This window comes from Thermobia domestica, chromosome 1 (assembly GCF_964235325.1).
Source record: "Thermobia domestica chromosome 1, izTheDome1.hap1.1, whole genome shotgun sequence".
Lineage (NCBI taxonomy): Eukaryota > Metazoa > Arthropoda > Insecta > Zygentoma > Lepismatidae > Thermobia > Thermobia domestica.
Window position 1 is genome coordinate 227,837,040 of NC_137454.1, and position 26,569 is coordinate 227,863,608.

At 38.2% G+C, this 26,569-nt stretch overlaps 1 protein-coding gene across 1 annotated transcript in view; it reads left to right on the forward strand.

Moving 5' to 3' along the window:
• The window catches only part of LOC145694468 (phospholipase B1, membrane-associated-like), a 57,192-nt gene that overhangs the window by 16,073 nt on the left and 14,550 nt on the right, over window positions 1–26,569 (forward strand). The window contains exons 3-4 of the mRNA XM_081770766.1: window positions 4,896–5,103; window positions 6,871–7,097. Of these exons, the coding sequence (XP_081626892.1) occupies window positions 4,896–5,103; window positions 6,871–7,097 (435 nt within the window). The remainder of the gene's footprint in view (window positions 1–4,895; window positions 5,104–6,870; window positions 7,098–26,569) is intronic.

Consider the following 26,569-nt stretch of genomic DNA (forward strand, 5'->3'; position numbering starts at 1 on the left):
GGTGAACCATCGGCTCGAGCTGGCTTGGTAGGGATGAGCCATTTGCTCGATTCGGTTCAACTGAGCCGAGGACTCTAACGGAGTCGGTTGGGTGAGCTGTTGGCTCGGCTCACTTCTCGGTTCGGGTCGATAGTGAATGAGCTGTGAGCCGAGCTGCTCGAGTAGTTGACAATTCTAAACCCGGGCCGAGCAGTTTTGAAGATATTTGGCCAGTGCACTATAACTTTTAACAGTGTTTGGCTCAAGCCCGAATACTCAACCTAGACCCTCAACCTAAATTCAGAAGCTCGTGAACAATGTCCTTGACTCCTAGAACTTCATGACTACCGAGGTTGGCAATCAACTAGTTTTTTAGTATTCAAATACAAACCGCCTATCTTTCTTTTTATATACAATGTTATTATTATTATTATTATTATTATTATTATTATTATTATTATTATTATTATTATTAAGTAGTAGTAGTAGTAGTAGTAGTAGTGTCATTGATAATAATTATACTGTCTATGTAATATACTTGAAGAATGTACTCGAAACTACACACCGGATTTGGCTCTAGTCGACTCGAAATTCGACCCCAATTCGAGTCGAGTTGGAGGAAATTTTTCGTGTCAAGTTCTCGGGTCGAGCTCAAAGATGTCTGTTTCTTGTCGAATCGAGTGTGAAAGGAAACTCGCTCGAACTCGCTCGTGTCCATCCCTACGAGTAACGCAGTATGGCATTTTATCCATGTTACATTATATAAAAATGTTCATATATCAAGTAAAAATTTGTCATTGATTTACATAAAGCGATTCAGAACATGCAGTAATAATAATAATAATAATAATAATAATAATAATAATAATAATAATAATAATAATAATAATAATAATAATAATAATAATAGCGGTAGTAATAGTAGTACGAAAAATTGAAGTCATATTTTTTTTCACATTTTTAAAGTTTCGGACCTAAAGGTAACGCGTTAGTAACGCGTTACTTTCGAAGTAAAGTAACAGTTACTTTTTGGGGGCAAGTAACGCGTTACATTTTAAGAGAAAGTAAAGTAACTTGTAACGCGTTACATTTTTACAAGTAACTTACCCAACACTGATCGGAATCAAAACACATCAAATGGTTGCACAAATCGTGTGCAATTCTTTGGTATCTTCTCAACCATTAGGTCTTTGCCATCCGTCATGCAACTTGTAATAGACAAATTGTCTGTGAATGGACCCCAGTGATCAAGCAATAGCAAGTTCAAACCACCAGGCTTCGCCATGGGTGAGAATACTTAACGAGTTGAAACGTGCATCAACTCATTTTCTCATATAAATTTCTAAGCTGAATATCTCGAACAGTTCTCAACGTACAAGAGTTTTATTACCTGTTGTAATCAGCATGAATTGGTCCTTCAAATGACATGCTTATTTCTCTGCAGGCGAGTGCTTCTCCCAAACTTCCCTTGTCAGCTGGCTTCAGACCATCATATCCATTAAATAATACAGTAAAACAATTAATATAAACAATGAAATGTGCAAATTGTACATAAAACAGAAAAGACAATCCCTTTATAAACATCCAAGTGTATGTCGTTCCACTTAGTGAGCAACTTTGTAACTTATAGGATGCCACATAGATTTGGTGTGATAATTACTAAATTAATCCCTACTAAATTAATTAATAATCATAAATTTAGTATGAGGGACTAATTCCTCTCTTTCCAAATACAGTTTCTCACAGGCTCGTGGCAGTCAGCGCGCCGTCGTGGCAGTCAGCACCTTCATATTTGCAATCAGCGACAGTTGTGGCAGTCAGCACCAATAATTGGCTGTGGCAGTCAGCACCCGTGGAAATCAGCACCTATCCGAACATGGTAACCCACAATTTTGCAATTGCTGCCTTTTGCAGGACCCGATAGAGAGCAACGCATACCGCTTCTATTCGTTTAACCTTGTCCGTTTAATCCTACATATGTAGTCTTATGTGAAAGATCAGCTTTCCGACTTTGAAAATGAATTGTGCAGCAGAAAACCTCTAATTTTTTAAAATAGTAAAATTGTGGGTTACCATGTTCTTGCCTCACACCCTTCAATTTTCCCTTGAGTTTGAGAAGCATATGCTTTTTTAATAAATTGTATACAAATATACTAATAAATGTTAGTGGCTATCCTTGTCACCTCTCCACTGGCAAAATCTAAAATGATCCTACTGATTCTCAACGAAAAGACGAAAACAATTTTGGTAAACTGATATGGAAGATCTGGGTTCCATTCCCGGTAAAAGCTGAGAGCTGTAGTTAGAGAAGTGTTGAGAGCTGTGTTTGCTTGATTTTACGAGGATTTGGACGTTAATAAGTTCTCAGCCTGACTCAGAGGGACTTTAGCTACAAGCACAAAAGTTTCAGGCTATTCAACATACGGTATTCTTCCCGAAGGTAAATTCATTAGGTACATCATAGCTCCAGCTTCTTTAACCTGTTTTAAAAAAAGAAAAATTTCCTTATTCTGCATCTTCTTATCTTGTCATCATTGTTAAATTTTTGTCTTTTCAGAATTTTTTTTAGCCTACGGAAGAGACAATAATCAGAAGGTGCAAAGTCTGGCGAGTAAGGTGGGTGGTCAATGGTCTAAAACCCTAGGTATCCAAGAAAGTTTGTCGTTCTTCCACTTTTGTGAAAGGAAGCAATGTACCTGATCTCAACTTTTCCCGGCGCTTTTCTTTAATAGCGTCCTTCAATTTACCCAGAAGACTGTAGTAATACTCTGCTATTATGATTTTCCTTTTGGAAAGTAGTCTGATAACAAACCTCCATCCCTATTAAAGAATATTGAGGCAAGCACTTTGCCAGGTGAACTCTGTGCTTTGAATTTCTCTGGCCTTGGAGATCTTGAGTGGCGCCACTCACATGATTCCTGTTTGGTCTCGGGATCAAATTAGTGAAACCAACTTTCATCCTGGATAATAAGCCGGTTCGAAAAATTGTCCTTAGGGTTCGCAAAATCAACTGAAAATATGTCACACATTTGCGTTTCTCATCGGCGTTTAAACGTTTGGACACTTATTTCGCGGAAAGCTTGTTTATGTCCAATTGATCATCAATTATTGACCATACGCATTCTTTGGATATGTGCAAGATCTCAGCTTTCTCTTCAAGTGAAATTCCTCTGTTGTTCAAAATCAGATAATGAACCTGATCCATCTTTTTTCCAGAGTTGACACTGACACTAGCCTCGCACACTTTTCACCATCTTCTGTTGAAAAATTGCCATAATTAAAGTTTGAGCACTGTTTCTTCTCAGAGGAGTATGAAGGGCAATTGTACATCCAATATATGTAGCATGAAATATTGGATTTCCTTAGGCGACTTCTGTTGCAGGAAGAATTTCATGATACCTTGAAATTTCTCTTCGGTGAATTCCACATTTGACTACAGCATGGTTCATTCAACAACCTGTAAATTGAAACACAACGTTAATGCTACGATCATCACAGCTGGCACTTAAACTTAAAATCAATGTTTCAAAGGCAATGAATGATTTCAGGATTGACATGTGCAAAGGGGACCGGGCTGAGAATTTATCCGCGCCCAGACGATTACAGTATATAGGGTGTTTCAAAACAACACCGGAATGTTTGGGAGATGATTCCTGACACCAAGGTAAGAAAAATATAACCCAACCTGGATGCACAAATGCTTCCTTTCGCAGTTATAGGGTGTCGAAAACATGAAATAATGAACTTTAAAGGTCCATAGCTCCAAAACTATGGGATCTACCGTAGTCGGGTCAAGATTTCACTTAGGAAATAATATGTGTGCTATCCAAAAATACATATTTCAGAATCCTAAGGTACTTCTGCAACAATTTTTATAGAGGGAGTTTTTATACAGGAATATAATGTGAAGTACCCAGCAACTACTTCTATAAAAATTGTTGTGGAAGTACCGCAGGATTCTGAAACTTGGATATTTGGATAGGTCACATACTAGTTCCTAAGTGAAGTCTTGGCCCGACTGCGGTAGGTCAAATAGTTTTAGAACTATGGGCCTTTAAAGCTCATTTTTTTGTGTTTTCAGCAGTCCATAACTCCAAAAGGAAGCATTTGTGCACCCAAGTTGGTCTATACTTTTTGTCTTATCTTGGTGTCAGGAATCACCTCCCAATCAACGTCGGTGTTGTTTTGAAACACCCGTATAACTCGTTAGCGAATGTAGGAAACTATAGCAACTGAACTCCGTCTTTGATCGCTGGAGAATAGTGACTTAGTGATATTATGAACTTTCCATTTCTGCGAGTTGGCAACAATGTTGCCACAATGATACAAACAATAAATCAGTGGTTGAAAAATTATACTGATGTCAAGGATTCCAATTGCCCGTTACACAACTGGCAAGAGAGCTGACATCCTCCACACTTATTGTGATCATACGGATACTTCATGGAAGCTCGCACAAGAACCAGATACTGTCCGCACGTACTTTCGATGTCGTTTGGAGTATTGCTGATCTTTTCACGGTGGATATTACTGCAGCTCCCTCTGCATCCACATAAGTGTAGAGAACTTTGCTCTTGGTAGGCCGAATGTCGTGATATCCTTTGTTTCGGCGAATTCAGCTGCTGTATACAGCACCATGATGATTGCAATTGTGGATTTCGCTCGTATCTAACACGTATGAAAGGAATGGTGACCAGGTACTGCTACATCACTGATGTGTTGAAAAGTTTTCTAGTCGAAATTCTGTTATTTCTGGATACTGTCATTTTCGAACAGGAAACATTAGCAAATCTAAACGTGAGATCATGATGCACTATATAGCTTGACTTATGTCAATATGCATATTTGTTAAACATGCTCCAGAAAAATAGACCTACGTATGTAAATATAAAACTGAAATTTTGTTTTTTCTTTAGTTCAGACAGAGTAATGTACCATCTAAGTTCATGTGTCCAACGAAGCATTTCCGTTCTGTGCCACCGCCGACCAGCGTCCATCGTCTACAGCCAGGAGATATTGATATTGTTGGAGCAATGGGAGATAGCCTGACTTCAGGAAACGGAGCAGGAGCCAAAGATGTATTAGGCGTTCTTACCAACTTCAGAGGACTTTCTTGGAGTATTGGTAGGAGCACTTCTTTCTTACTTTCTTTTCTTTTTTTTACTTTAAGTGAGTTAGGTGATTAAGGTTGTTGTCAAGAAACCCAGCAGAAACTAAATAAATAAGTAAAATAAACGGATGATGATTAATTACATAAGGAAATGACAAATAAGATTATAGATGATGTGTGTAGACTAAAAGATTATATAAAATGATTAGTTATGTAAGTAAAGTTAATATAGGTTATTTAATTTGCAATAAATAGATGATCTGAAATTGTAATATGAGACAAAAAAAGATGCGCTTTAAGGAAGCCCTTGTATGCACAGAGTCAAATTTTCATAAGGATAAGTTGATTTTCCATGTACAAGGTGTTACTGTAAACCTGATGTTATGTTATTAAAAAGGGGTAGAGCTAGAGGGATGAAATTACACTTATTCAACATATTCCGTCTGAGACTGAAGAATTAAGTGCAAAATGATGGAAGTTTCCTAAACCCTTGTCAATAAAATCCATTTGGTTGAGCCATAAACCAAGTCTTCCTTGCATATTGGACGTCAGGAACATCCTCAAAATGGTGTCCCTTCAGATGTTTCTTCAAGTTTAAGAACAAATTATAATCAGAGGGAGGGAGGCAGATCAGGCAAATAGAAAGAAAGTTGGACCAATTGGAATCCTACGGTCTTCCATTTGGCAGTCACAACGTGGAACGTGTGCGCTGGGCAATTGTCGTGGAAAATTATTATCCCTTTGGGCAATTTTCTACGCGTTTCGTATTAATTGCTTCGTGCAGTTCGTCTAATAGGTTAGCATAAAGCCTGTCTGTGATACTAGAGTTCCGAAGGTAGATGATTCACTTACAGAATACCATCTTTGTCTCAGAAAACTGAAAACCACTACCTCCATGTTGATTTCTGGACAAGGAACTTCTTTGGCCGCGGATATCTGGAATGGTACCACTGCACTGACTGATCCTTAGCTTATTGGGTTTTTTATCAGTACTATACTGAACGTGTGCAAGCTTTCACCAAAAGTAGATGCTGAACTGTCAGAGTAGCGATTAGAAGAAGGAACGAGTTGAAACATCTAAGGCAGTTTCGGCTCATTTTGAACCTAATCCTCCGAAACTTTTGAACCAATTAGTGACTGAGAAAGAAATGCTAGTCCACGGATACTATGAATTGAACAATTTGTTGTCGTAAATGGTCGTCCGGCTCCTTCCTCGTGCGTAACACTTGTACGACCATTTTTGAATTTTTCAAGCCATTTGTATAGATTCCGTTGCGGCAAGACACTGTTCCCGCATTGTGCCAAAAGTCTTTGATGAATTGCGGCCCCTCATACAACTTCCGACCACAAAAACAGGATCACTTCCCGTTGTTCCTCTTCTTCTAATGGAGCGGCCATTATCTATCTGCAACAAAAGGAAGACAAATGAAGAAATTAGAATGAAACTTTCATAGCATGACCACAACAGCATAACAATAAACGAGGACATAGGTCAGTATGAACAATGTAAAAAAAAAAAAAATAGCTACATTGCGTATAATTTTTTACTTACCCTAGCACATTCATCATTTCATAATTTTTATGAGGTTAAATTCAGACACTGCTTATGTATGTATAAACTGATTTATTTCCAAAACATATAACATTTTGATAATAATAACCTCCAATCCAACTATTACACTTGCAATACTGTATTGATTTCGTAATAAAAAAAAGAAAAAAAAACATTTAATAATTCTAACTTCTGTACTGCAAAATAATGCAAAATCTCTTAAAATCAGGTGGAGAAGGCTCTTGGAAGAATCATCTGACACTGCCAAATATCTTGAAAGAGTTCAACCCTCACTTGAAAGGATATTCCAAGGGACAGGGACAACCAGAAGACAAAGATTCATGGTTCAACGTCGCTAAAAGTGGAGCACTAGATGATGATCTGCCACGCCAAGCCCATCAACTTGTGGACAAAATTAAGGAAGATTCTGATATTGATATAAACACAGCATGGAAGGTAATTATTCACTTCGTTTTGTATACCAATGATGACACTGTTGCCGTATCATCTATGGGTCACATGTGTCACGACTTTCGTTCGGGTTTCTCTTCTCACACCTAATGGCTCAGTGGTAGAGCGCTAATCTCTGGTGCGTGAGGTCCCTGGTTCGATTCCAGCCAAGTAAGTTTATGGTAGAGAATATCGTGTCGGTGGGATTTCTCGGGGTACCTTTTCCTCCCACATTCCATTCCACTAATTCTCACGCCATGATTCACTTGCCTTAATCATTCGTCTCCCCCGTGGAACGTTAAACTGAAAAAAATCATTTTCATTTCATTTTTATAATCGCATAACAGCTGCTTTTGAAAAAATATTTTGACTCCGCACGCACGATGAGCTCCTGATCAAGTCATAAAGACAACTGAAAATGTCGAGAGAGAGGTGAGCAGAAGCGACAACCTCCAACTCTCTCGCCCCTCCACTGACCACGCTACAGCCGATCAAAATGTAGGAAGTTTTATTAGGTCACCCTGTATAAAAGAGTTTCGGTAAGCCCAACTCCTTCACATAATATGACTTTTTTTAAGGTGCCCGTCAGCAATGATTAGTGTGAATTAAATTAACGATTTTGTTCCTCATATTACGCTTATCTGAAATACTCCCGAAATAAACATCGATGTGCTTAAAATAGTACTATCCAAACAGTTTGTAATCGGGCTAGAATTGAAGACTTTGGGGCAAAACTCATTAAGTCCAAAAAGTAAAAATGTAAAGGAGATAGCTTCACAAGGATTTCTCTTCATCCGATTTTCTTCAAACTTGGCACCTATATACTAAACCAAAAATAAATCGACACGTATTTTTTTGTTTCTTCCGAAAAATAAGTTAAGGGAACAAAGTTCCCCTTTTCAAAAATTAGTCCCCTTGTTTAAAAGGGCCACTTTAAAGAAACAAAACTCTGCCGATGCAAAGATGACTTCAAAGTAGGAAATACGAGTTTTGTCGTTTTACCGAGAAAAGGGTTGCAGGGCCAATACCCCCTTCCAAATGACAAAGGACCGCGCACGATTCTTACGGAAATTGGATTTCGGTGAAACTGCTTAAAACCGTCATATGTTGTAGATATGGTGTTCCTGAGAAAAGGTCTCGATGGGCACAACCACAAATCCCTGACCGTTTGGTCACTACAGGGCCACTTTTTTGAAAACAGCCGAAGATAGTGATATTTTGAATTACGGTTTTAAAAAATGACTGAAACCGTGATATGTTGTAGATATTGTGATCCTGAGAAAGTCTTAACGGGCATAACCACCAATTACTGATCGTTTGGCCACTGCAGGGCCACTTTTTTGAAGATATTCTGAATTTCGGCAAAAAAAAAAAAAAAGACTGAAGCCGTGATATGTTGTAGATATTGCGATCCTGAGAAAAAGTCTTAATGGGCATAATGGGCATCTTTGCATCGGCAGAGTTTCATTTCTTTAAAATGGCCCTTTCAAACAAGGGGACCATTTTTTGAAAAGGGACCATTTGCCCCATTAACTTATTTTCCGGAAGAAACAACAAAAATCTCCTTCACATTTTCACTTTTTGGATTTGGTGGGTTTTTGCCTCAAAGTCTTCAGTTGCCTCAAGAACCACTTCAAATTTAAAAAATATTGATTCAGATTAAAGATGACGGTTATGCCTATTACTATCCTCAGAAGTACGTATCCTCAAGTACGTATCCTCAAGTGAATTTGTCTTGCAGATATGAAAACTCGTATCAATGAACACACAAAACATATTACGAATCAAAAGATAATTTTGAAGTCCCGACCTACATTATAACATACCATAATACTCTTTCATAGAAGATGTAATTATGCACATAATTACCACATAACTAACATGATTGATATTATGTAACAAACAATAAACAGAAGAACAAAAAGAACTGAAATAGAAAATATATCTAAATCAAAGAGATTAAAGCATTATACTTACAAGAATGCTGCATGAAGAATCATTTAATAACTGTATTTTCAATTGACAAGAATATTTTAGTGTATTTTCATGCGCCTTACGGTATCTTTCTACGTATAACTGTTTTGATTTTGTGCAATCTAATGTATCCAATAACTTCGGAATCTGAGTGACAGAGTAAGCACTTAGCATTATTTTATGAAGAGTCATGGCTCCAAACTTAAACACGTAATATGTAAAAACTAACAAACTGACTATCTCTATGGCCTATGGAGCACGGAGGTTCAATGCCGCATTCACAAAAGCTCTCCATTGACTTCTGTCAACTGGATCCAATTTCTACTTTGTATTCCTATTTCTTTGAGATCCATCTTCACAGGTAGAGTGCCAAGGCATTATCGTGCGCATTGCCCCCGAAGCCACATTACTGATTTTACATTATCAGTTTCGTTCGACCCCCCAACTGCAGAAAGTGCAGACTTTGATGAGATATGCAAGTTGATGATGTAATTATGCCCCAGTACCATCTTTGGTATTCATGGCAACCGAGATAAAAATTTGCTCTTTTCCCATGAGTAGCAAATTTGGTACTCAGGCATAATTACGTCATTAACTTGCATATCCAGCCAAAGAATGAATCCCCAGGGAGGGACAAGGAAATGGAAATACTGCTGATTTTATGCAATTTTCCATTTTATGTGAGGATTCTGTAGAATAGTGCATACTTTACAGTTTTTTGACCCTCTGGACAAAACTCTACAGAAGCCCATGAACCAAAGTCTTAATTTTGGGAAATCTGGCACTGAACACTCGCCAGAATTATATACCTCTAAAGTCGGAAACACACTTAATTGTTTGCATACTTCCACAAAACATACAAACACCAAATTTTGCATACTTGTTCGTCATGGGATGTGAGTAATGGGAAAATTCCGATATCACGAAAAAGGCGACATTTTCCATGTAAATGAAGTGTCGAAATTTTTCGTCGTTTCGAAATGCTGGTTTTTAGAGTAATTCCGCACACCATAGAAACGTCATATTTTGTCAGGCAGTGAAGCTAGGCACATAGTTTATGAGAGAAAAAAAGAGCTTTAAAATTCGTTTTCGTTTCGGGGCGCAAATCGAAAAAATGTGAAATTTGTAATGGCTGTATCTAGGATGTTGAAATTTCGAGGTGATGTTTATTCTGATGCGTAGTTTGCGAATCCGCCCTTAAACTTGAAAAAAATAGTCATGTTCGGTGTAAGGAAGTGCTAGAAATGTCATAAGGGGGCGTCTAATTCTACACAACTTGTAGATATGGTGGAATTACGAAATTGCGTTCAAGTGTGTAGAGTACAACGCATGTGTGGGGAAAAATCCGACATGTTGGAAAAGTCGTCATCTTCGATTCAAAATGGCGGCTCTAATATTTGTAACCATGAAAATTGTAAGTTGTGCTCTTGGTAGGTAAGCCAGGTTTCGCTATGTTATTAAGAACTTAGTTCAGTTTAAGTGAAGAAACAAATCATTGGAGAAGTCGCCATCTTGAATTCAAAACTGCCATATTTTTGAATTGCCTTCATTTGGATTCTTATGTGGTATATTGAGGAGAATAGAACAAACAGAATTCAACGTAGTAAGTTAGCTCCGCGGTAAAGTGTTTGCTTTCTGAGTAGTAGGTCTGAGTTCGAATCCCCGCAGACCTTGTTTTATCTTGCGTTTTTTTTCTTATCACGTTGCTTCATTTTACCAAATAGTTTCTGTTGGTATTGCGTGAACAAAATATTTTCGTTATTACAGACATAGACGGAAAGGATATATTTATACGCTAACTGTTGAGATGGTCTCGAAACTAGCAGTATGTTCGTGTAAAGTTTCGAGACGATACTGAAGTATTTATAATCAAACATATGTAGCTTTGGAAATGGAGATCCCCAGTGTTTCTAACGGAAGCAATGTTCGGGGGAGGGGAGTATTACCCCGGGGGCACTGCTGATAACATTCTATTTGTTATTATATTATAAACGTATTATTTCGATCTTTCCAGGGGCTCTCTGAGGAGGCAGTGTCCCCCAAAAAGAGTCTGAAAGAAACATTGGGCATCATTTTCACGATTTAGTGTCCAAACAAGACAACAATACATTTTGTCTCGCAACAACAGTGTCTGCTTCAAACCGGAAACGATTGCAAAATATCTCTCTCCCCTTTTATGTTCCTAGTTAAGATACATGCGTATACCAAATCAGAAGTGAATACCCCAAATGGAAAGTATAAAATATTAATTTTAAGGAAATACACACACACAAAGGGACGTACTCAGGGGGTGGGTCCTGGGGGTCCGGACCACCCTCGAAATTCCAACTTTTGAGTAAATTTAGCCTAATTTTGGGGACAAGTTTAGGAATTTCAATATAAAATACACTGATATTGTGTTTGGCCCCTCCCGAAATAAATTCCTGCGTACGCTACTGCACACACACGCTCATACACACACACAAATGGGCACCTTTTGAAAATTGTCTCGTCGGCAGCGTACATAATTTTAATATATAAGATACGTGGAAAAGTGCCCTTTCGATTTAATAGTTTAATTGCGGGTCCGGTTGGAATGAAATGCCGTATATAATAAAGTCAAGGTTACTTTCAATCACCTATGCTATAAAAATAAACTTTCAAAGAAAGAAAAAGTAAGAGAAAAATTTGTCGGGGATCGAACCCAGGTCTTTTGTACAGTAGGCTCACGTCGTTCCCCTCCACTAAATTCCTTAGATTTTGGACTTCCTACTTACTTCTCACATAGTACTGTCACGTAGCGGGCCCGCGTCTCTGGAATTATATACCTCTAAAGTCGGATACACACTTAATTGTTTGCATACTTCCACAAAACATACAAACACCAAATTTTGCATACTTGTTCGTCATGGGATGTGAGTAATGGGAAAATTCCGATATCACGAAAAAGGCGACATTTTCCATGTAAATGAAGTGTCGAAATTTTTCGTCGTTTCGAAATGCTGGTTTTTAGAGTAGTTCCGCACACCATAGAAACGTCATATTTTGTCAGGCAGTGAAGCTAGGCACATAGTTTATGAGAGAAAAAAGAGCTTTAAAATTCGTTTTCGTTTCGCGGCGCAAATCGAAAAAATGTGAAATTTGTAATGGCTGTATCTAGGATGTTGAAATTTCGAGGTGATGTTTATTCTGATGCGTAGTTTGCGAATCCGCCCTTAAACTTGAAAAAAATAGTCATGTTCGGTGTAAGGAAGTGCTAGAAATGTCATAAGGGGGCGTCTAATTCTACACAACTTGTAGATATGGTGGAATTACGAAATTGCGTTCAAGTGTGTAGAGTACAACGCATGTGTGGGGAAAAATCCGAATTGTTGGAAAAGTCGTCATCTTCGATTCAAAATATCGGCTCTAATATTTGTAACCATGAAAATTGTAAGTTGTGCTCTTGGTAGGTAAGCCAGGTTTCGCTATGTTATTAAGGACTTAGTTCAGTTTAAGTGAAGAAACAAATCATTGGAGAAGTCGCCATCTTGAATTCAAAACTGCCATATTTTTGAATTGCCTTCATTTGGATTCTTATGTGGTATATTGAGGAGAATAGAACAAACAGAATTCAACGTAGTAAGTTAGCTCCGCGGTAAAGTGTTTGCTTTCTGAGTAGCAGGTCTGAGTTCGAATCCCCGCAGACCTTGTTTTATCTTGCGTTTTTTTTCTTATCACGTTACTTCATTTTACCAAATAGTTTCTGTTGGCATTGCGTGAACAAAATATTTTCGTTATTACAGACATAGACGGAAAGGATATATTTATACGCTAACTGTTGAGATGGTCTCGAAACTAGCAGTATGTTCGTGTAAAGTTTCGAGACGATACTGAAGTATTTATAATCAAACATATGTAGCTTTGGAAATGGAGATCCCCAGTGTTTCTATCGGAAGCAATGTTCGGGGGAGGGGAGTATTACCCCGGGGGCACTGCTGATAACATTCTATTTGTTATTATATTATAAACGTATTATTTTGATCTTTCCAGGGGCTCTCTGAGGAGGCAGTGTCCCCCAAAAAGAGTCTGAAAGAAACATTGGGCATCATTTTCACGATTTAGTGTCCATACAAGACAACAATACATTTTGTCTCGCAACAACAGTGTCTGCTTCAAACCGGAAACGATTGCAAAATATCTCTCTCCCCTTTTATGTTCCTAGTTAAAATACATGCGTATACCAAATCTGAAGTGAATACCCCAAATGGAAAGTATAAAATATTAATTTTAAGGAAATACACACACACACAGGGACGTACGCAGGGGGTGGGTCCTGGAGGTGCGGACCGCAGTCGAAATTCCAACTTTTGAGTAAATTTAGCCTAATTTTTGGGACAAGTTTAGGAATTTCAATATAAAATACACTGATATTGTGTTTGGCCCCTCCCGAAATAAATTCCTGCGCACGCTACTGCACACACACGCTCATACACACACACAAATGGGCACCTTTCGAAAATTGTCTCGTCGGCAGCGTACATAATTTTAATATATAAGATACGTGGAAAAGTGCCCTTTCGATTTAATAGTTTTAGTTGCGGGTCCGGTTGGAATGAAATGCCGTATATAATAAAGTCAAGCTTATTTTCAATCACCTATGCTATAAAAATAAACTTTCAAAGAAAGAAAAAGTGAGAGAAAAATTTGTCGGGGATCGAACCCAGGTCTTTTGTACAGTAGGCTCACGTTTTTTTTATATATATATATATTTTTTTTTCACTTTTTTATTGTTCTTTAAGGATTACAGAGTAATTACATATGGAATACAATATACTATAACAGCAGGAGTATAACATGATTACAGGATGAATATGCAAATAATATTTGCAGCATTTCTACAGTAGAGAATTGTCACACAGATATCGACAAATAGGTTACAAGAGTGCTAAAATCGTGATTTGATGGAGAGAAGTAGAATTTTACCATGCTATTTTTGAACTTCAAATATATTCAGTAAGTACAATGTCCAGGTAGTTCGCAAATAGCTTTTTCTTTCTAGCGGGCGGAAAGTGTCTGTATTGAGCGCACAAGAAATCTTGATAGTCTTTTACAAAGCGTAGTTTTGAGGATTGTAGTATGTATTCAATCGTATGAGCTGCTAACCAGGTAATTGAATTGAGTTTAGTGGTTGGATAAAAGTGAAAGTCCGGTAGAACGAATATGCGAACTGTGGTAAGAGTAGGAACTGTACGGCAGATTTTGCTGACAGCTGTTTGGAATTTGAGCCATATTGTCGCTGCAGATCCACATTGAATTAAGCGATGCACAATATCATCTTCATTACCACATGTGACACAACTAGTAGTGTCACTAAATTTGAGACGGTGCTTTTTGGCATTCGTGGGGAGAAGCTCATTGACAACAGTGTACCAAGTCGATTGAACAGATCGTGGAATGTGGCGAGCAAACACATTGCCCCAAATCTGGGACCAATTGTTGTTTGGATGTTTCAGTTCCATACGAGGAGGCTCAAGGTTCAGCTGGTTGAGGAGCAATATATAAAAGCACTTCACTGAAGTTATTGATGCTTGTTGTTCAGCACTCATATAAATATAATCAGCAACCACGTCTCTGAAATACCAGTAGCAACAAGGGATGGAATTAATATGGAGAGGCAAGTTTTTACCTATACGTTCGATACAATCAGCTAAGATACCATGGCTGACCCAATTTACATTGTGTTGAATATTTTCTAATGATCGAAACTTGAATAAAGCAGTAGCTTTACATTCAATATGAACAAGACCCAAACCTCCATGTCCGGTGGGTAGACATGTATATGGGTATTTGACTCTGAAGACGTGACCGTGCCAAAGAAACCAATTCCCAACACTGGTAAGACGTTTCGCAATGTGTGAGGGCATAGGTAGGATCTGGGCTAGATACCATAGTTTGGAAAATGCGAAAACATTTAGAAAATACACCCTGGACCGTAAACTGAGTTGACGGGATCTGTGAAGTGGGAGAACATGTCGCACAGTATTAACTAACTGGTTGTAATTTAACTGTATGGTTTCAGCAAGGAGAGGCGTGAAGGTTATCCCAAGGATTTTTAATTGGTCGACCGTTCGTATTTGTGTGATAAAAGAGTTCTGTACAAGTGGCAGTATTTTAGTCTTTGCACGATTTACCAGTGTGCCAGACATATTCACATAATCTTCAATGCATGCTTCTACAGAATGAAGATCCTCTTGGTCACGTAAGAACACCGTCACATCATCCGCATAACTGCAAACTTTTAATCCATTATTATGAAAAGAAATCCCTTGTATATGTGCTGCAATGTGCCAGAGTAGAGGACTAAGGGAAATAATAAAAAGGGTCATGCTCAGAGGACAGCCTTGTCGGACACTGCGTTTGATTTTTATGGGCTCACTCAAAAATCCGTTTATTTTAAGTTTTGTTTGTGCTTCATCATAGAGTACACGAATCCATCTGATGAATTTCTCTCCTATGCCAAACTTTTGTAGAAGCGCCCATAAATAGGCATGATTTACTCTATCAAATGCCTGATGGAAATCAATAGATAAAACCGCAGGAGTGCTAGAGGAAGCTTGGCAACTAGCAATTACATCCCGAATCGTTTGCAGAAGATGATAGATTTTCCTATCTCCTACACTTGCAAATTGGTATGGCCCTGCCAAGGATTCCAAATATGGTTGTAGTCTGTTATTCAAGCAGCGGGCCAGAATTTTATAGTCAGAGTTCATTAGTGTGATGGGTCGGTAATCAGTAACTAAAGTCGCAGTATTTACTTTGGGAATAAGGACTGTCACTCCTGGAGATTTATACTTTTGCACAGGCGCATCACTGAAATATTCATTGACTATGTCTGTTAATGTGTCTCCTATCAAAGGGAAGAAGCGTTGGTACCATTCTGCTGGAAGTCCATCTAGACCAGGAGATTTGTTAGAAGGGGCATTCATCACAGCAGATTCTACCTCTTCTTTCGAAATCGGGGTGTCCATCGCTCTAGCTGAATCATAATCGAGCACTGGAGAAAGGTTGTGGAAAATCTGTTGTTGGGTGTTTGCTTCGCCGCAGTCACCAAATAGGGAACTATAGTAGGTGTAAAACGCTGTTTTGATTTCAGAGAAAGAGGAAAATGTGTTCCCTTCGTCATCTTGAATGCGTGCTACTAATTTACTCGCACCACGCTTATACTCCTGTATAACATGATGTAGGGATGGCTCTTCTTCGAGGTCGAATATAGGAGATTTACTTCTGATAAGTACACCTTTCATTCTGTTTCTGGTCATGGTTAAAAGTTTTGCTTTAAATTTATTAACAGTACATAGAAGCGTACGATCAGAAAGTGCTGAATGTTGAGCATCACATAAACATCTGTAATAAAAATTGTACAGGTTACGATCATCTCGACTCTTCTCTGACGAATACCATCTGGAAAAACTAGAAACACGAGGTTTCAGATATTGATGCCACCATTCGCTGAGCGTTCGAAAATGTCGTCGTTGTGTCACCCAATAGTGCCATTTAGCTGTAAAAGCTTCACAGTAATTAGTGTCAGCGAGAAGGGAAGTGTTGAAGTGCCAGTATCCTCTACCACGTTCAATTTTGACATCAGGAATTTTCAAAGATATGGCGTATGCGTGATGATCAGAAAAGATGGTAGGAGTTACTTCTACGTCTATAATCTTTTTAGCTAGGCTGGGAGACAAATAGATACGGTCAAGTCTTGAAGCTGAATTATTCCGAACGTAAGTATATCCACGTTCATGTGGACGTTTCAATGGCCAGCTGTCTTGTAAGTGAAACCCTTTAACCAGTTCATTTAAGGTAGGACAGTAGTTAAAACCAGGAGATTGGTCTTCAGGACGGAGTACGGCGTTGAAATCTCCAGCCAGTAAAAAATGGTCAGTGTTTGAGGAGAAGGCAGATGGAACATCATGTACATAAAATTCATTCCTTTCGACACGATGTTGTGATCCGGATGGTGAATACAGATTTACGAGCTTTATGCTTCCTAACGTGCCAGTCATTATTCTGCCGGTTGGGTGAAATATTTCAGGTGTGAAGTTTACGTCACTCTTGACCACTATTGCAGTACCTGTGCCATTGGTGGTGTAATTATTATAAACTGTATAAGCTGCACCGAGATTTAGCCTTTCTAAGCCAACTTCCTGTAGTAGCGCGACATCTATATGCGACTGACTTAGAAAATCACGTAACGAAAATTCTTTCGTAGGTGACTGCAGGTTGTTAATATTGATAGTAGCTATTTTAATAGACATGATGATGAACAAGAAAAACATTGTAGAAAAATGTAAATCGGTTTGTAAGGACATCATATTTTACACAAGCTAATGAAATCAGGAAGAATCGATATGCTGAATAGAAATATCCTACAAACTGCACTATTACTGGAAACGGAAATGTCATACAACGTTCAATGTTGTCAAGAAATTGACAAACAGGAAACAGACACGAAGCGTATACTGTACACAACTAACCTAAGGTTAGAGTACTTACTTTTTATCGGAGGAACATGTAGAAACGCTATGTTCAGACTGTTGATCACTTCTCTGAGAGAGGGCTTTACTCAGTTCTTGTCGTTTGGTGCGTTTACGTTTAGTGTGGTCGGGGGAACTGGGTGCACTTCTTACTGTTTCTCGTGGAGACGGGTAGGCCTGCACTTGATCATCTGCTGGAAGACTGAGAACGGGGGAAGACAGAGACGAAGCACTGAGAGTTCCTAAGATTGGTTGAATGGGGGTTGCACTTTCATCGGTAATCATGGTACTGGAATCATCTTCTGGACAAGAGGGTAAGGAAGTAACCATATTTGAAGGGGTGCCAAGTGGAGAGGGAGTTGAACGTTGAGGTTGCGGTTTTGCCTCCGGAATATCACCTGGTTGTTTGTTCAGAGAGGGGCGCTCATCAGCCTCATTATCACATGAAAAGGTTTTGTCACGATCAGCAGCACATTGAGACATGAGGGGTGGAAAATCACTGGTATTGTTGATATCAGATGACACAGGTGTTACGGTATTATGCTCACTAACATGGGAAACACAACTTTCGGACACTGAAACCTTTGGAGACACTGCAGGTAAACTTGCTTCACTTCCTCGTGGCAGAATAGGTGGGGCAAGGTTGGAAAATTTCGGAACAAAATCCGGGGGTGATGTCAAATTGGAGGGCTTTGGAACAGATACTCGTCCAGCATAACTCAAGGTACCAGAAACAGCCTGTGGGGGAGGACGGAGTGGACATGCGGAGTGTAGATGTTGGAGAGAATTGCAGCGTAAGCATGTCTTTTGTTGACCGGGATAGGTAACACAATATCTACTGTTCTGAATACTTATGAACGAAGGGATGGCATGTTTCAGTTCCATTTTGATCAACTTAGTACCTGTTCGTATAGGGTAGACATGGTCGGCTGAATAAAGTTCATCCTGTATACTATATATCTTGCCGTATTTCTCAAAGACATCCCTGAAGTCATTATGTGACAACTCCAAGGGAGTAACATGCAGTTCCACTGTTAGAATGCTAACATTTGCCCAAGTTACTTTTATGTCATATGAACTTTCTGAATCGCGAAACTTTACAACACCATTTGTATCACGAAGGATTTTTTCACATAAATGTAAAGAGACCAATTTGACAAAAATACATTTACGATACATGTCCATTTCGATACTCAACACTTGATCAACAGTAAAGGCGAAGGTGTTATGCAACCACTCATGAATTACAAGAGACGTAGGGCGCTCAGAGACAGGGCCAAAATCAAACTTCAGAGTGTTTACTCGTTTGAGAGTTGACATCTTTAAATGGAGCACAGTATTCAAAAGGAAGAAAACGAAAACTTAAGAAAAGCAAAAAAAAAAACACTTGAAAAAAATTAATAGAAGCTTCACTATATCAAACAATGGGAAAAAAAACACTCACACGTAGAAAGCGAGGTATTTGACAACCAAACACTACGAAGTGAATCAATCACAGAGAGCGCGCAGCACACGTCCACACACTCCAGCAACCAAACACGTTATGACGTCGTTCCCCTCCACTACTCAATTCCTTAGATTTTGAACTTCCTACTTACTGCTCACATAGTACTGGTAGGTAGCGGGCCCGCGTCTCTGGAATTATATACCTCTAAAGTCGGAAACACACTTAATTGTTTGCATACTTCCACAAAACATACAAACACCAAATTTTGCATACTTGTTCGTCATGGGATGTGAGTAATGGGAAAATTCCAATATCACGAAAAAGGCGACATTTTCCATGTAAATGAAGTGTCGAAATTTTTCGTCGTTTCGAAATACTGGTTTTCAGAGTAGTTCCGCACACCATAGAAACGTCATATTTTGTCAGGCAGTGAAGCTAGGCACATAGTTTATGAGAGAAAAAAGAGCTTTAAAATTCGTTTTCGTTTCGCGGCGCAAATCGAAAAAATGTGAAATTTGTAATGGCTGTATCTAGGATGTTGAAATTTCGAGGTGATGTTTATTCTGATGCGTAGTTTGCGAATCCGCCCTTAAACTTGAAAAAAATAGTCATGTTCGGTGTAAGGAAGTGCTAGAAATGTCATAAGGGGGCGTCTAATTCTACACAACTTGTAGATATGGTGGAATTACGAAATTGCGTTCAAGTGTGTAGAGTACAACGCATGTGTGGGGAAAAATCCGACATGTTGGAAAAGTCGTCATCTTCGATTCAAAATGGCGGCTCTAATATTTGTAACCATGAAAATTGTAAGTTGTGCTCTTGGTAGGTAAGCCAGGTTTCGCTATGTTATTAAGGACTTAGTTCAGTTTAAGTGAAGAAACAAATCATTGGAGAAGTCACCATCTTGAATTCAAAATTGCCATATTTTTGAATTGCCTTCATTTGGATTCTTATGTGGTATATTGAGGAGAATAGAACAAACAGAATTCAACATAGTAAGTTAGCTCCGCGGTAAAGTGTTTGCTTTCTGAGTAGCAGGTCTGAGTTCGAATCCCCGCAGACCTTGTTTTATCTTGCGTTTTTTTTTCTTATCACGTTGCTTCATATTACCAAATAGTTTCTGTTGGCATTGCGTGAACAAAATATTTTCGTTATTACAGACATAGACGGAAAGGATATATTTATACGCTAACTGTTGAGATGGTCTCGAAACTAGCAGTATGTTCGTGTAAAGTTTCGAGACGATACTGAAGTATTTATAATCAACCATATGTAGCTTTGGAAATGGAGATCCCCAGTGTTTCTAACGGAAGCAATGTTCGGGGGAGGGGAGTATTACCCCGGGGGCACTGCTGATAACATTCTATTTGTTATTATATTATAAACGTATTATTTTGATCTTGCCTGGGGCTCTCTGAGGAGGCAGTGTCCCCCAAAAAGAGTCTGAAAGAAACATTGGGCATCATTTTCACGATTTAGTGTCCATACAAGACAACAATACATTTTGTCTCGCAACAACAGTGTCTGCTTCAAACCGGAAACGATTGCAAAATATCTCTCTCCCCTTTTATGTTCCTAGTTAAGATACATGCGTATACCAAGTCTGAAGTGAATACCACAAATGGAAAGTATAAAATATTAATTTTAAGGAAATACACACACACACAGGGACGTACGCAAGGGGTGGGTCATGGGGGTCCGGACCACCCTCGAAATTCCGACTTTTGAGTAAATTTAGCCTAATTTTTGGGACATGTTTAGGAATTTCAATATAAAATACACTGATATTGTGTTTGGCCCCTCCCGAAATAAATTCCTGCGTACGCTACTGCACACACACGCTCATACACACACACAAATGGGCACCTTTTGAAAATTGTCTCGTCGGCAGCGTACATAATTTTAATATATAAGATACGTGGAAAAGTGCCCTTTTGATTTAATAGTTTTAGTTGCGGGTCCGGTTGGAATGAAATGCCGTATATAATAAAGTCAAGGTTACTTTCAATCACCTATGCTATAAAAATAAACTTTCAAAGAAAGAAAAAGTGAGAGAAAAATTTGTTGGGGATCGAACCCAGGTCTTTTGTAGAGTATGCTCACGTCGTTCCCCTCCACTAAATTCCTTAGATCTTGGACTTCCTACTTACTGCTCACATAGTACTGGTACGTAGCGGGCCCGCGTCTGTGGAATTATATACCTCTAAAGTCGGAAACACACTTAATTGTTTGCATACTTCCACAAAACATACAAACACCAAATTTTGCATACTTGTTCGTCATGGGATGTGAGTAATGGGAAAATTCCGATATCACGAAAAAGGCGACATTTTTCATGTAAATGAAGTGTCGAAATTTTTCGTCGTTTCGAAATGCTGGTTTTCAGAGTAGTTCCGCACACCATAGAAACGTCATATTTTGTCAGGCAGTGAAGCTAGGCACATAGTTTATGAGAGAAAAAAGAGCTTTAAAATTCGTTTTCATTTCGCGGCGCAAATCGAAAAAATGTGAAATTTGTAATGGCTGTATCTAGGATGTTGAAATTTCGAGGTGATGTTTATTCTGATGCGTAGTTTGCGAATCCGCCCTTAAACTTGAAAAAAATAGTAATGTTCGGTGTAAGGAAGTGCTAGAAATGTCATAAGGATGCGTCTAATTCTACACAACTTGTAGATATGGTGGAATTACGAAATTGCGTTCAAGTGTGTAGAGTACAACGCATGTGTGGGGAAAAATTCGACATGTTGGAAAAGTCGTCATCTTCGATTCAAAATGGCGGCTCTAATATTTGTAACCATGAAAATTGTAAGTTGTGCTCTTGGTAGGTAAGCCAGGTTTCGCTATGTTATTAAGGACTTAGTTCAGTTTAAGTGAAGAAACAAATCATTGGAGAAGTCACCATCTTGAATTCAAAATTGCCATATTATTTAATTGCCTTCATTTGGATTCTTATGTGGTATATTGAGGAGAATAGAACAAACAGAATTCAACGTAGTAAGTTAGCTCCGCGGTAAAGTGTTTGCTTTCTGAGTAGCTGGTCTGAGTTCGAATCTCCGCAGACCTTGTTTTATCTTGCGTTTTTTTTTCTTATCACGTTGCTTCATTTTACCAAATAGTTTCTGTTGGCATTGCGTGAACAAAATATTTTCGTTATTACAGACATAGACGGAAAGGATATATTTATACGCTAACTGTTGAGATGGTCTCGAAACTAGCAGTATGTTCGTGTAAAGTTTCGAGACGATACTGAAGTATTTATAATCAAACATATGTAGCTTTGGAAATGGAGATCCCCAGTGTTTCTATCGGAAGCAATGTTCGGGGGAGGGGAGTATTACCCCGGGGGCACTGCTGATAACATTCTATTTGTTATTATATTATAAACGTATTATTTTGATCTTGCCAGGGGCTCTCTGAGGAGGCAGTGTCCCCCAAAAAGAGTCTGAAAGAAACATTGGGCATCATTTTCACGATTTAGTGTCCATACAAGACAACAATACATTTTGTCTCGCAACAACAGTGTCTGCTTCAAACCGGAAACGATTGCAAAATATCTCTCTCCCCTTTTATGTTCCTAGTTAAGATACATGCGTATACCAAATCTGAAGTGAATACCCCAAATGGAAAGTATAAAATATTAATTTTAAGGAAATACACACACACACAGGGACGTACGCAGGGGGTGGGTCCTGGAGGTGCGGACCGCAGTCGAAATTCCAACTTTTGAGTAAATTTAGCCTAATTTTTGGGACAAGTTTAGGAATTTCAATATAAAATACACTGATATTGTGTTTGGCCCCTCCCGAAATAAATTCCTGCGCACGCTACTGCACACACACGCTCATACACACACACAAATTGGCACCTTTTGAAAATTGTCTCGTCGGCAGCGTACATAATTTTAATATATAAAATACGTGGAAAAGTGCCCTTTCGATTTAATAGTTTTAGTTGCGGGTCCGGTTGGAATGAAATGCCGTATATAATAAAGTCAAGCTTATTTTCAATCACCTATGCTATAAAAATAAAATTTCAAAGAAAGAAAAAGTGAGAGAAAAATTGGTCGGGGATCGAACCCAGGTCTTTTGTACAGTAGGCTCACGTCGTTCCCCTCCACTACTCAATTCCTTAGATTTCGGATTTCCTACTTACTGCTCACATAGTACTGATACGTAGCGAGCTCGCGTCTGTGGAATTATATACCTCTAAAGTCGGAAACACACTTAATTGTTTGCATACTTCCACAAAACATACAAACACCAAATTTTGCATACTTGTTCGTCATGGGATGTGAGTAATGGGAAAATTCCGATATCACAAAAAAGGCGACATTTTCCATGTAAATGAAGTGTCGAAATTTTTCGTCGTTTCGAAATGCTGGTTTTCAGAGTAGTTCCGCACACCATAGAAATGTCATATTTTGTCAGGCAGTGAAGCTAGGCACATAGTTTATGAGAGAAAAAAGAGCTTTAAAATTCGTTTTCATTTCGCGGCGCAAATCGAAAAAATGTGAAATTTGTAATGGCTGTATCTAGGATGTTGAAATTTCGAGGTGATGTTTATTCTGATGCGTAGTTTGGGAATCCGCCCTTAAACTTGAAAAAAATAGTCATGTTCGGTGTAAGGAAGTGCTAGAAATGTCATAAGGGGGCGTCTAATTCTACACAACTTGTAGATATGGTGGAATTACGAAATTGCGTTCAAGTGTGTAGAGTACAACGCATGTGTGGGGAAAAATCCGACATGTTAGAAAAGTCGTCATCTTCGATTCAAAATGGCGGCTCTAATATTTGTAACCATGAAAATTGTAAGTTGTGCTCTTGGTAGGTAAGCCAGGTTTCGCTATGTTATTAAGGACTTAGTTCAGTTTAAGTGAAGAAACAAATCATTGGAGAAGTCGCCATCTTGAATTCAAAATTGCCATATTTTTGAATTGCCTTCATTTGGATTCTTATGTGGTATATTGAGGAGAATAGAACAAACAGAATTCAACGTAGTAAGTTAGCTCCGCGGTAAAGTGTTTGCTTTCTGAGTAGCAGGTCTGAGTTCGGATCCCCGCAGACCTTGTTTTATCTTGCGTTTTTTTTCTTATCACGTTGCTTCATTTTACCAAATAGTTTCTGTTGGCATTGCGTGAACAAAATATTTTCGTTATTACAGACATAGACGGAAAGGATATATTTATACGCTAACTGTTGAGATGGTCTCGAAACTAGCAGTATGTTCGTGTAAAGTTTCGAGACGATACTGAAGTATTTATAATCAAACATATGTAGCTTTGGAAATGGAGATCCCCAGTGTTTCTAACGGAAGCAATGTTCGGGGGAGGGGAGTATTACCCCGGGGGCACTGCTGATAACATTCTATTTGTTATTATATTATAAACGTATTATTTTGATCTTTCCAGGGGCTCTCTGAGGAGGCAGTGTCCCCCAAAAAGAGTCTGAAAGAAACATTGGGCATCATTTTCACGATTTAGTGTCCATACAAGACAGCAATACATTTTGTCTCGCAACAACAGTGTCTGCTTCAAACCGGAAACGATTGCAAAATATCTCTCTCCCCTTTTATGTTCCTAGTTAAGATACATGCGTATACCAAGTCTGAAGTGAATACCACAAATGGAAAGTATAAAATATTAATTTTAAGAAAATACACACACACACAGGGACGTACGCAGGGGGTGGGTCCTGGAGGTCCGGACCGCAGTCGAAATTCCAACTTTTGAGTAAATTTAGCCTAATTTTTGGGACAAGTTTAGGAATTTCAATATAAAATACACTGATATTGTGTTTGGCCCCTCCCGAAATAAATTCCTGCGTACGCTACTGCACACACACGCTCATACACACAAACAAATGGGCACCTTTTGAAAATTGTCTCGTCGGCAGCGTACATAATTTTAATATATAAGATACGTGGAAAAGTGCCCTTTCGATTTAATAGTTTTAGTTGCGGGTCCGGTTGGAATGAAATGCCGTATATAATAAAGTCAAGCTTATTTTCAATCACCTATGCTATAAAAATAAACTTTCAAAGAAAGAAAAAGTGAGAGAAAAATTTGTCGGGGATCGAACCCAGGTCTTTTGTATAGTAGGCTCACGTCGTTCCCCTTCACTACTCAATTCCTTAGATTTTGGACTTCCTGCTTACTGCTCACACAGTACTGGTACGTAGCGGGCCCGCGTCTGTGGAATTACACCTCTAAAATCGGAATAGTAATCGTGTTATATATGTGTTTTTTTAGAATGATAATGGAAATGATGTCTTGTTATTTGATTGTAATAAGAAATTAGAAAGACACGATTCTAGTACAATGTTCTACTACAATGTAGAAAGTGGTGTTGTTTAAGTTGCTATAAACAAATTTTTTAAAAGCCTCCAATAATATTCATATTCTAAATTACCTAGTAAATAAACGTCTTCATTGAAAATATAAGAGTAAAGATGCAGGAAGACTGTATGCAATTGTCCAGTATAAATAATCATTTCAACAAGTCCTGCTGCCCAATTATTACTTTTGTACCAAAGGACAGCATTGTAATACACTGTACTACGTTACTGTGCAAAAACTGGTGTTCAATCAAATGTTATGAACTAATGTTTAAAAAGCCTTAACAAAATTCATATTTGTAAATTCGAACAAATTTATTCTTCATAAAAATACAAGACGAGAGATACAGGTAGGCTGCAAAAAATTGTCCAGTAAATATGAAATATTTCAAAAAGTCTTGCTGCAGGTAATATGTACTACTATGCTGAAGGGTTCCATTATAAGGGACTTTTCTATATTACAGTGCAAAAGTAGTGTTCTCTCAAATGTTACCAACAAATGTTTAAAAAGCCTCCAACAATAATCATATTTGTAAATCACCTACAAATTGTAGTCTTCATTGAAAATACATGAATAAATATACAGGGAGACTGCAAGAATTTGTGCAGTATATATGAAACTTTTCAAGAAGTCTTGCTGTAGGTAATATGTACAACTATGCCCAAGGTTTATATTATAATTCACTGTACTACATTATAGTACAAAAGTAGTGTTCACTCAAATGCTATGAAAAAAATTTAAACAATCTCCAACAATATTCATATTTGTAAATTATGTAGTAAATTGTAGTCTTCATTGTAAATACAAGAATAAATGTGCAGGAAGACTGAAATATATTCCCACCCTTATATCACGGATATGAATTACTTTTCCTGCAGGTAATATGTACAATTAACTACAAGGACACTATTATAATACCTTGTACTAAATTACACTGCAAAATATATTATTAAAAAAAGCTACGAATAAATATTTGAAAGGTTGTAAAAATCATATTTGTAAACAGTGAGTGTTCTCGCAAAATGCAAGGTTTAATAGGTAGGCTATTGGAAGACAGTGTCCGCTGTTTATGTTTGAGAATATAAATTCTGTTATTGTCTCTAACATGTATAGGTGTGCGCAAAGTGTACATAATAAACCATGCACATGATTGCCAGAGTAGAAGTAGTAATAGAGTTCTTTCTAATAAATTGTGTGTTTGCTTTTCAAAGTTACATGGAAAGGATAATAC